This window comes from Papio anubis, chromosome 18 (genome assembly GCF_008728515.1).
Source record: "Papio anubis isolate 15944 chromosome 18, Panubis1.0, whole genome shotgun sequence".
NCBI lineage: Eukaryota > Metazoa > Chordata > Mammalia > Primates > Cercopithecidae > Papio > Papio anubis.
In genome coordinates this window covers 11612393-11624693 of record NC_044993.1, presented here as the reverse complement: position 1 = coordinate 11624693, position 12301 = coordinate 11612393, and the positions used below count along the sequence as shown (strand labels likewise).

The 12301-nt window shown below is 44.9% G+C and overlaps 1 protein-coding gene across 9 annotated transcripts in view; it reads left to right on the top strand.

Moving 5' to 3' along the window:
• WWOX (WW domain containing oxidoreductase) overlaps window positions 1-12301 on the top strand; it is a 1119479-nt gene that overhangs the window by 286420 nt on the left and 820758 nt on the right. For all 9 annotated transcript variants that reach the window (XR_002519090.2, XM_021931565.2, XM_017953716.2 and 6 more), the window contains one exon: window positions 6148-6236. Coding sequence is in view for 8 of the 9 variants with exons in the window: in XM_021931565.2 (XP_021787257.1) it covers window positions 6148-6236 (89 nt within the window). In the remaining variant the exon portion in view is untranslated. The remainder of the gene's footprint in view (window positions 1-6147; window positions 6237-12301) is intronic.

Here is a 12301-nt window from a genome sequence, read left to right as displayed (position 1 = left end):
CTTCACAGAGGAGCAAACTAAATACACAAGAAGCAGTAACTTGCCCAGCCCCAAACCACCCCCTGAAAAAAGAAAACAAGGGAGACCCACAGTTGCTACTATGCATTATTACTGGAACACAATGGGCATCACATTTTAGCTGTGGCCTTCAAAATAACGATAATAGCATATATTGAGAGCCCATTGTGTGGCTCATACCTTATATTCACGCTATCTAATCTTCACTGTAACCATACAAGGCAATACTATTATGCTCATTCATAACTAAGGCAACTGAAGCCCCGAACCTTCCAGTAGCTTCCCTGAAGTCACGTTGCCAGTGCCTTGGCCATGCTGGGCTGTGGTTCCAGGGCAGCCTGGCTCTGGTGTCTTTGCTGCCGATGACAATATGTCCCCATTTCTCTGTTTAAATACCACACACTCCCCATATGGTTGCTTTGGTTTCAGGCAGTATCACATCAGAGTCACACATGGCTAATTTATAGTCATAAAATGATACTAGAGATCACTGTTGCATAACAACAGGAAACCCCTTTGGTTCCACACTTACAGACTCTTGAGTCACTAAGACAGATTTTAGAAGTTAATAAAGAATAGATAAAGAAGACTTGCTATATGAAGAAGACTTGCTGTATTAAGGTGTCAGTGAACTGTGCTACTGATGAGTGTCCCTGCATCCGAGAGAAATGGGAGACATGTACCTGGGTTATCTGATTATGTCTTTCTGGCTGAGCCCTGGGTGTTGGGAGCAGGTGGGCTTCTGAGATACCTCGAAGTTGCCTGATGCTTCACATGTGGGATGCCACCTGTGCGGCTCTGTTTTAAAATGATGGGTTGTAGAGTCTGTATACATAATTTAAAATACATTAACATTTCTGTTTTGCCTGAGATAAACTTGTACTGGTGTGATCAGAAGGAAGAATGAGGATTTGGGGAAGGAAAATTTTGAGAGCCATTTTACAGCATTTCAAGATTCAGTGATCTCAGAATGAATGTCTTCTGGTTAAACAAACGTGGGAGGATGGATGATTAGAGGGATGGATGAATGGATAGGTAGGTGGGAAGATAGATGGATAGACATATAGGTTGGAAGGAAGGAGGGATATATGGAAAGCTATCAGTTTATTTTACGGTGGTGGGATTTTCTTTCTTTTCCTTTTTCACTCTGACAGTCTTGCTCTGTTGCCCAGGCTGGAGTGCAGTGGCATGATCATTTCTCACAGCAGCCTCGACCTCACAACTTCAAGTGATCCTCTTGCCCCAGCCTCCTGAGTAGCAGGTGCACACCGCTATGCCCAGCCAGTTATGTTTTAGATGCTTTTTTATATGGCCTATATTCATGTGTCTTTGTGACTTTTTGAAGTAGGAGTTGGCCTGAAACAAGCCCAGAGAGGTAGACAGGGACCAAGTCATGGACTGAGTTAGTTGTTGCTATTCCTCACTGTGTATTTTTATTTCTCCTCTTTCTGGACACATAGCATGTACCTTCTAGAAGCTAGGCCCAGCCACGTGACTTTGTCAAGGAAATGGGAGCAGAAGCAGCATCCGTCACTATTAAGTGGAAGTCTTTGAGATGCCACGTGCAGCTCACCACATTGCCTTCCACATGCCATGGAGGCTGTCAATGTTACAGACAACAGAGGCTCCGTCTACCTGGGCCCTGGCTGGCCACGGTGAGCTGGGCCCACTGACCTACAATGAGTGTGAAGTGTGAGCAAGTCATAATTCTGGGTTGTTGTAAGTAATGGAGATTTGGGGGTTGTTCCTTACTGAAGCACATCCTGATTGATTTAGAGGATCTTGTGAGCCATGCTAAGGAATGCAGACCGTATCTTACTGGCCACTGTGATGTACTAAAGGGTTTATATTGCCGATGAAGACAGCAGGCTCTGACCGAACAAGGCCTGAACTTTTGATGTTCTAGATGGCAAGTGCTAATTCTAACACTTGTTAATGAAAGTCATGGTTTGCTTGGTGGTGATGAAACAGTTCTGTGTCTTGTATGTGGTGATGGTTTTATGAATCCATACATGTGATAACATGTCTTCGAATTATGCACAAAGGTACAGCAAACAAATGCATCTCAACTTGTATTAGTTTGTTCTCACACTACTACGTAAACATACGTGAGACTGTGTAATTTATAAAGAAAACAGGTTTAATTGGCTCATTGTTCTGTGTTCATGTTTTACTTCTGGATAGGCCTCAGGAAACTTCCAATCATGACAGAAGGCGAAGAGGAAGCAGGCACATCTTAGCGGGAGTGGGAGAACAAGTAAGGGAAGGTGATCCACTCTTTTAAACAAGCGGATCTTAGGCAAACTTGATGACAAGACAGCATGGGAAGGGGGTGGGAGGGATGACACTAAACTGTTTCTAACCAGTCCCATGATCCAGTCACCTCCCACCAGGCCCACCTCCAATATTGGGGATTACAATTTAACATGAGATTTGGGTAGGGACACGGAGCCAAACCACATCAGGTGACATCCCAATAATGACTGTGGTCTAGTAAATTACGTTGTGCTGATGTTGATTTTCAGGTTTTGCCAATGCATTGTGTGTATGTAAGATGTATATATGGGGGAAGCTGGATGATGGGTGTAGGGGTGTTCTCTGTACCAGTTTGGTCATGTTTTGTGAATTTATAATTAGTTTCAAATAAAAGTTAACAACAAAAAGATCATGAGTTAAACCAAGAAAGTGAATTGTTGTCAGTTGCAGATTCACTGCCAGACCTGGCAAGAAATCTCACCTTGGCAGATCGAGTCTCTTGTCCTCGCCTAACAGCAGTTCACCCCTCAAAAATGGGCTCCGTTTGTAATCTGTCAGCCACTACCTTCTTATTTAGAGCATGTCCCACTACAAAGATTTCGATAAAGCTACTTAGTTTGTTAGACAATCGGAAGTGCAAACCCCCCAACACACCCATAAACACATACACACACCCTAATTTAAAAGCTGCATTTTCCATCCCCTGGACTTGCTGTATTGCCTCCAGTTTCTCTCCATTTCTCAGGATTGGTAGCAGAAATGGGAAACCTGATACCTAAGGTAAGAGAATTACCGGAATAACAGTGCGTGGACTTGAGTCACTATCCCCAGGAGCCTAGTAACCCACAGCTTGTGGATTAGTCTGTTGAACTACTTGATGGCTTGTGACCCCCTTTTCCCTTAGAGGCATATGTTATGATTTTCTTCTTATTGGTAGTGGCAGCTCTGTGCTTTATTTTGAAGGGAAGCGGGAGAACAAAAAGGAAACTTAGCAGTTGTAAGTTACTTATAGGGAAGACTGTATGGGCTGGTTGGCTGTGCTATCATTTTTGTTGAAATACTGCTGTGGGGTCACCATCTGGGAATGTTCTTCCTGTTTTATGGGGGAAATACAGACATGCATTTTTATAATCTGTAGCCTGCATATCCCTTGGGGTTTTCCCTGGGGGCTTGGCTGAGCAGAACCATTTCTTTACCACCCCCTCCACAACATAACGAATGGCTGCCTTTCCTCTTGTGATACATTCACATTTCTGTAAGATTCTGCACGTGGCAGTGAGTGTCATGCTCCAAGTAAAAGGAGGCGGGGACCAGAGGACTGAGGATGAGGATGAAAGGTTACTTTGTTTGCTGACTTTGAATGTCAGCTAGTTGTGTTTATGATACCCCTCATCTTGGTGGGGGGTATTGCCACATTTTACACTTCGAAAAAATGTTTAATCATCCGATAAATATGAGTTACTCAGACAGCTTGTGGGGTTCAGCTCCTTATTTGGGGCTCACACCTTCCACAGGGTGTGACTTCACTCAAGGGCTTTCACTCTTCTTGGTGGCGGTTTGCCTCTTTATAGAAGGAGGGATGTGTCCTCACCTTACAGCAGACCCTCCAGCTCTATTATTCCCTGAACTTACGAAACCAGCAACCCCTGTGTTGGCATTTTCCCCTTTTGCTAGATCAGGTTCATGTTTCTCCTCCTCTTTCCAAAATCTACACATTTGGGCGTCTGCCACTGTTCCCCAACACCAGGAATTTAAATCTGTGTTGGCCAATTTGCTTCTGCCACTGATGTGCTGTTGGGGTTTGGGGACATAATTTAATCACTTTCTACCACCTTTACTTAAAACTGGGCTTTGTGCCGGGTGTGGTGGCTCACTCCTGTAATCCCAGCATTTTGGGAGGCCGGGGTGGGTGGATCAGGAGGTTAAGAGATTGAGACCATCCTGGTCAACATGGTGAAACTGCGTCTCTACTAAAAATATAAAAGTTAGCTGCATGTAGTGGCGTGCATCTGTAGTCCCAGCTACTCGGGAGGCTGAGGCAGGAGAATCACTTGAACCCAGGAGGGGGAGGTGGCAGTGAGCCAAGATCACGCCACTACACTCCAGCCTGGGCAACAGAGTGAGAGCCCATCTCAAAAAAAAAAAAAAACAAAAAAAACCCAACAACAACAAAACAAAAAAACAAGAAAAACAACAACAGGGCTTTGTTAGCAGGCATGACTTGGATTCTTCAGGATCCCTACCTCAGTAATCTGGTCTGATGCGGCCTTCAGGGGGGATCTTTGGACATCATTGCCATCCGTCTATCCACTGTGCCGGACTAAAGCGCAGACAGACTGCCATTTCTTGCCGAGTGGCATCAGGGCAAGACTTTGGCACAAGAGACGTCTTCTCTGCTAGTTAAATTAATTAGACAGCTTCTCTTCCAGACAAGATGTTAGGTGCTTATGAACGTGTGATCTGCTCCTAGGTTTGTAAGGATAGTAATAGTCATCTTTTACAGATAAGGAAACTGAGACTCAGCACTGTGAAATGGTCCAGAGTGAGTGTGTTTTCCAGCCGTCGCTGCCTGCTGTTCACAGCTCAAAGCTTAGGACTTGGGTTAGAGCCCAGGACTTGGCGGCCAAGATAAACCGGCTGCAAATACACTGCACATCTCATCCCAACTCCTGTCCATCCCTGAACAGGACACTTAGGGTAGAGGATGTTCTCAGCAGTGCCATTTGCATCCCCCTTCGTAGCCTTATAGGTATCATGTTATCCTCCTTAATCTTAGTTAAACATCACAGTCTAGACTAGAAGTCCCAAGTCAACAATTTGTTTTACAGGATTCTTCTTACTTGAATAGGCAGGTGGCTTTTTGTCCTTTCAAGGAGCTAGGTCTAAGAAGTGATAGTATTGAATCTCGCACTCCGAAGCGCACCCAGATTTAAAAGTTTGGAGTGGCCCCTACACACAAGGCCAGTGGGAGGGGCAACCAGGAGATCTGTCCTTGCAGAATGATACCATGAAGAACATGGCCAACGGAACTCCATTGCTTCAAATCCTGACCTCTCCAGTTCTCCTGCTTTCTTGCCTGGAGGGAACTTGGGCTTCTGCATCAGACTGACTGGGGGTCAGTTCTTGTACTCAACTTCTTGTCTCTGTGATCTCTTGTAAGATGCTGCCTTGTCAAATGGAGAGAACATTGTCTTTGAGTTGTTAGGAGCCTGAAGTGAGATGGCATGTAAATGCCCAGCCCCCGGCAGGCCCTGAATACACAGTAGCCATTATTACCGTTAGTATTCGTATCACCAGCATGTACTCCACCTACTGATAGAGTTTTCTGGGTTTACTAAGTCAGGGCTGTCTTTGAGATCTCAGTCCGTCAGAGTCTATTGGTATAAACGAGTCTTTCTGCTTTTGTATATAAAGGAGTTGTCTTTGCTTTTTTGATGCAGGTTTAGTGGAGATATTTCAAAACCTGGATGGCAGCTTTTGAAATTAAGACATTGTCCACTGCATCTTTCCATGATCCAGGCCTTGTCGTGTGTTCCCCTCCTTACAGCTTTTTAGCATGCAGATTGAGAGGAGATAATGTTAGCCCAAAGCCCCTCTGCAACCTCTTTTGTGGGCTGAAACACAGCACAACCCATGCTCCCCCACTCCGCCCCCACAGCCTGTAGGTTTAGCAGAATCCCAGCCTCACATCCTCCCCAAACTTGGCAGTAAAAGCCCTGTTCTTCCATTCATTCCTATGATTTATATTCTCTCTGGGCGTCTTATATTAAACAGGGGAATTCCGACATGTTCCATAACACATTTACTGTAACTTGATACCATGAACTAAACTTGCTGTTATTTATCATTTCTTTTTATTTTCTCTCATTCCAGCATAAAGCCAAGGTAGAAGCAATGGCCCTGGACCTCGCTCTGCTCCGTAGCGTGCAACATTTTGCTGAAGCATTCAAGGCCAAGAATGTGTGAGTGCTCCAGTGGAGGGTTATAGATCATAATTTCTTGCTATTGTAATGTCTTTATCAGATGAACACAATTGGGAGAACGCAAAGCTGTTGTGTTGTCTTGGCGTCCAAACCGGAGGCTCATTTATATTGGCCCTGTTAAGGTGAACCATATTTTCTTGACTCACAGTCACCCTCATTATGAGATGTGTCATCAATCTAATAACGGCTTCCCAGATACAAAAGGAGAAGACGCTATTAAAGCACTAGTAAAAGTGGCTAATAAAAGCTTGGCAATTGTAAGATGCATCCTGATTATAAGATTTTTGCAGTGCATTTCAGAATAGTGTAAGAGTATATTTTAATTCTATTCAGGACCAAGTAAACTCAGTTATCTAGTATGGCTGGGATGTTTACAATCCAAGCACCCAAAAGACCTCCAGTTTCTAAAACCTTCGGTGATTTGATGTGGTACATGGACGTGATTCCAAAAAACGTGGACTCACATTCATTTTTTTTTTTTTTTTCATTATTTTCAGTCTTTCAAAATTCCAGTTGGAGAAAGCCTTAGTTAGGGCCTAGCATATTTTGATGCTATCATATGCTAGCATCCCTTTCTAACAGAGAAGGTTGTAGGAGAGAGGGAGAGAAGCGGAAGCGGGTGGGGAGACAGAGAGACAGACAGGAGGCCTCAAACCCTGAAACCCTGAGCTAAGGAAAGCGATCATGGCAAGCTACAATAATTACAATACTTTGTTTCCAAGTGTTTATTTTTACTCATATTTAGGGCAGGCAACCCTGGTTTCTCATTTAACATAGAGGTTTGAATTTCATTAATAAAGAACTTCATTTGTTTTTTTTCAGTGACTTGATTCAAACATGAGGATTAAGTGAATAATAGCACAGGTGGTGCCAAGGATAAGATAATTACACAAGAGGCACCAGAGCCACTGAACGTGGAGAGCTCTCGTAAATGACAAGCTGCCTTTGGCTTTGCTAGGCTCTGTTGGGAACATTAGTTCTGCAGTGTTCCAAGCAGATGAAGGATGTGAGGGAAGGGATCTTAAACCAGATATTCAAATGGCCCTGTGGGGAGCTGACCCCACGCTTTTGTCTAGTATCCAATCCTCTTTGCATCGCTCTGTCACCCAGGTTGGACACGATCTCGCCTCACTGCAACATCTCGCTCCGGGCTCAAGCGATTTTCCTGTCCCAGCCTCCTGAGTGGCTGGGACTACAGGTGCCTGCCACCATGGCCTGCTAATTTTTGTATTTTTGGTAGAGATAGGATTTCACTATATTGGTCAGACTGGTCTTGAACTCCGGACCTCAGGTGATCCACCCGCCTCGGCCTCCCAAAGTGCTGGGATTACAGACATGAGCCACCACGCCCAGCCACTCTACTTTGTTAGACTTAAAAAGTTTGCTCTCAGCTGGGTCCAGTGTCTCATGCCTGTTATCCCAGCACTTTAGCAGACCAAGGCGGGAGGATCACGAGGTCAAGAGATCAAGACCATCCTGGCCAACATGGTGAAACCCCTTCTGTACTAAAGATAAAACAAGTTAGCTGGGTGTAGTGGTGCACACCTTTAGTCCTAGCGACTTGGGAGGCTAAGGCAGGAGAATCGCTTGAACCTGGGAGTCAGAGGTTGCAGTGAGCCGACATGGCGCCACTGCACTCCAGCCTGGTGACAGAGTGAGACTCTCTCTCAAAAAAAAAGAAAAAAAAAAGTTTGTATTCAGCCTGGTGTGGTGGCTTACGCCTGTAATCTTAGCATTTTGAGAGGCCGAGGTGGGTGGATCACCTGAGGTCAGGAGTTCGAGACCAGCCTAGGCAACATGATGAAACCCCATCTCTACTAAAAATACAAAATTAGTCGGGCGTGGAGGCACATGCTTATAATGCCAGCTACTCGGGAGGCTGAGGCAGGAGAATTGCTTGAACCCAGGAGGTGGAGGTTGCAGTGAGCCGAGGTTGAACCGTGCTGTCTAGCCTGGGTGACAAGAGCAAAATTCTGTTTCAAAAAAAAAAGTTGACTCTCTAAGGCTCTTGCTGGAGTTAGCAACTGTCCCAAGTCCTTGAGGTCTACATTAGAGTCAGAGTCTTAGTGAGAGTTGCAACATCCCCTAAGTGCAGACCCCAAGGTGTCTTGTAGTAACAGTGAAATGACATCCCCCAGCCAGCCAGATCTGAGAGAGACTTCGTGTTTGTGCCCTTTGCAGTGCTTGGCTGTTAGCAGCTGCCACCCCTTGCCAGAACTATCAAGAGGCACCTCAACAGGCTGTAATACTAGCATTCAAGACATTTGTTCTCTGATTGCTTCATCATTCATTTATCCACCTGCTCCTTCACTTCACACACATTGGAGGAGCACCTCTAAAGCCCCAGGCATTCTTCTGGGCTGTGGGAAGAGAGTGGTGGTCCTGGAAGCCACAGGAACCCCACACAAGCTATCACCTCAGTTGTCATCTATGATGGACGGCTGACTCCTCAAACTCATCTGTCTGTGGTGGTTTGGGAGGGAATGATGATGACAAGAACAGCAGAGGTAGCAGCTCATTTACTGAGGGCTTATGATGAGCCATACATGGAAAATAATTTGCATGTATGTTGTGATTCATTTCTCAAAGCAATCCTTGGGAGTAGATGCTATTAATATCTCTACTATACAGATAAGGAAAGTGAGGCTAGAGAGGATATATAATTTATCCAAGGCATGTGGGATGTAGTTAGAGGGGATGATTTAGCCTCTCCAGGGCTCCAGCTTGACCACCATATTGTACTGTCTTTCATTTTATTTTTTATTTATATTTTGAGACAGGGTCTTGCTCTGTTGCCCAGGCTAAAGTGCACCGGTGCAATCTCTGTTCACTGCAACCTCTGGCCCCCGGGTTCAAGCGATTCTCATGCCTCATCCTCCAGAGTAGCTGGGAGTACAGGTGCATGCCACCACAAACAGCTAATTTTTGTATTTTCTGTAGAGATGAGGTTTCACCTTGTTGGCCTGGCTAGTCAACTCCTGGCGTCAAGTGGTCCATCTGCCTCGGCCTCCCAAACTGCTGGAATTACAGGCATGAGCCACTGTGCCCAGCCCTGTCTTTCATTTTCAATGCGATAGAAATAGACCCAGAGAGTGTGAGGGTCTTTTGCAGGGTCACTTTGCACGTTAGGTGACAGGCATGGTATTTCACTCCAGTCTGCCTCTTGTTCTTTCCCTGATAGCATGCGAGATCTCACATTCACTGCCACTGAATGACTTGCTCCAGTTCCTCTGTCAGAACGTGTTGGAAGTGAGCAGCTTTGCTGAAGTGAGCCAACTGTTACATAATAGGATCGTCTTCCACGTCTCAACTGGACCATTAGGTTTTAACCATTAAGTAGTTGGGAAATCATCAAGTTGAAGTGCCTTTTGTAATCAGCCACCTCAAAATCTTGGAGAAAAGTCTCACCCATTTTTGCCCTAATCCCAGATTTTAGCACAGGACTTTCAGTTTTTAGAAAATACTTCTAGGTTGAGAAACAAGGGTGATTTTCCATTTAGAGACCTCTGTAGCACAAACCTCTTTGTATCTGTCCCACGAGAGTACAGGATTTTACATGGCTTGGAGAAATATAGTGGTGGTGAAAATATGCATAAAGAAAGCGAGAGATTTTACTTTTGAAATGCTGCCAAAGTGAAATCTCTCATGGACAGGCAGATGACAGTTTAGTACTTGCAGGTCTTTCGATTCTGAGAACTGTCAGAAGTGAATTTAAGTGCTGGTGACTAGGCTGCCAAAGAAACACATGTAACTCTATTCTTATCACCCCCCATCTTCAGACATTAAAATTTCCTTGTGTGTAAAACATAATGACAAATGAAAGAAAGGCTGCCAGTTCAGAACCAATCTCTTTTCACGCCGTTGCATTGTGGAGAGGAAAAAAAAAAAACCCTTAAATTTAAATTCCATGTGGGTGCTCTTATTTAATATACCGTTTCAAAGCCTGTATGCGATCACACCAGAGTATTATCAGGCTCTGAGTTCCTGTGTGTACTCCCTCGGTCCATGCTCCAGCTCAAGTGTTTCTCCACACTGGGATAGGCAGCATATTGTGTAGTCTTAGAGCAGAAAAGGTAGAAACAGATGCTTCATACAAACACGGGTGAGAAGAGTGGCTCATTGTACTGTGGAACCATCCTCCATCTGCCTTCTGCAGGAGATGGGGATCAGCCTGTTCCTAGATATCTTCTTTTTATTCTGGGTGCTGGGAGCAGAGGGTGCAAAGGAGGCTATTGTAGAGGGAGCCCTCCTAACCATAACCATGATTGTGTAAACAATAGCTGCTAGCCAACTTGTTAGTTTTGTGCAAGGCAATGTACTAAGCTCTTATATACATGTATTCTGTCTTTAATTTGTTGTAAGAATTCTGGATGCTTAACCATGATTATCCCTACTTTACAAATTACAAGGTTGCAGTGCAGAGAGCCCAAGACACTTTGTCAACTTGAGCAAGTAGAAGATCCAGAATTTGAACCCAAATCTGTCTGAATGCAAAATGACTTTTTGTTACTTCTCACACTTCAGTCATAGAATTTTCAGTGTGGGTTTCTGTATTGGTTATGTATTACTGTGTAAGAAATTACTCCGGCTGGGCACGGTGGCTCACCTGTGTAATCCCAGCACTTGGGGAGGCTGCGGCGGGTGGATCGCTTGAGGCCAGGAGTTCGAGACCGACCTGGCCAACATGGGTGAAACCCCACCTGTACTAAAAACACAAAAATTAGCCGGGCATGGTGATGCATACCTGAAGTCCCAGCTACTGAGGCACGGGGATTGGATGAACTCTGGGGTGGGCAGAGGTTGTGGTGAACCGAGATCGTGCCACTGTCCTCCAGCCTGAGGGACAGAGTGAGACTCTGTCTCAAATGGCTCCAAAATTTAGTGGCTAAAAAACAATGTAAAACAAATATTTCTATTGTCCCTCCTCTTTTCCTGCCTCCGTCTTTCTCTTAGTTTAGTTTGTTTGAATCAGGATTCAAATAAGGTCGATGCATTTTTAATCTTCAGGTTTTCTCTTCTTTTTGTTTTCCTTGAAAGTATTTCTTTTAATGCAACATATTTAAGGGACCAGGGTGTTCTCTAGAGCAGGGGTCCCCGACCTCTAGGCCACAAACCAATAGCGGAACCGTGGCCTGTTAGGAACTGGGTGGCATGGCGAGCAAATGAAGCTGCATCTGTGCTTAGAGCCACTCTCTGTGACTCTCATTACTGCCTCAGCTCCGCCTCCTGTCAGGTCAGCAACAGCATTAGTCTCATAGGAGCACGAAGCCTATTGTGAGCTGCACATGCGAGGCATCTGGGTTGCATGCTCCTTATGAGAATCTAATGCCTGATGATCTGTCACTGTCTCCCATCACCTTCAAGATGGGATCATCTAGTTCCAGGAAAACAAGCTCAGGGCTCCCACTGATCGTACATGATGGTGAGTTAGATAACTATTTCAGTATATATTACAACATAATAATAGTAGAAATAAAGTACACAATAAATGTCATGTGCTTGAATTGTCTCAAAACCACCCCACTCCTGTGAGTCTGCAGAAAAATTGTCTTCCAGAAAACCAGGCCCTGGTGCCAAAACATTTGGAAACCTCTGCTCTAGAGATTTCTGCAGTCTGTACTTTGATGATTGCATCTCTGTGGTATCTTTTAACATACTCTTCTGTCTCCTGAGTTTCCTGTGAAAGGGTAGATAACTCAAGAGACTCAATCAACTTGGTGTTTAATGTTTTCGTAAGAATACTTCAGAGGCAGTGGTGTAATCGTCCAAGAGGACACACAGGCCCGATCGCCAAAGCCAGATTTCTTCAGGCCCGGCATGTCCTGACCTCCTCACTCCTCTGTCCACTCTCTGTTTACCCACTCCTGTTTTCATTCATTGATTCTGTTATTCTCTACTCAGTTTTCTGGGTGGTCAGCCCAGGAAGCCTCAGCCTGCTTCCAGATAGTTCTCCTTAGAGTTAGCGGCGGTCATTGGCCAGTGTGTCTCGGGTCGAATTATTTTGGGCATTACTGGAAAGTTCCAAACCAAAGCCTGTGGTAAGT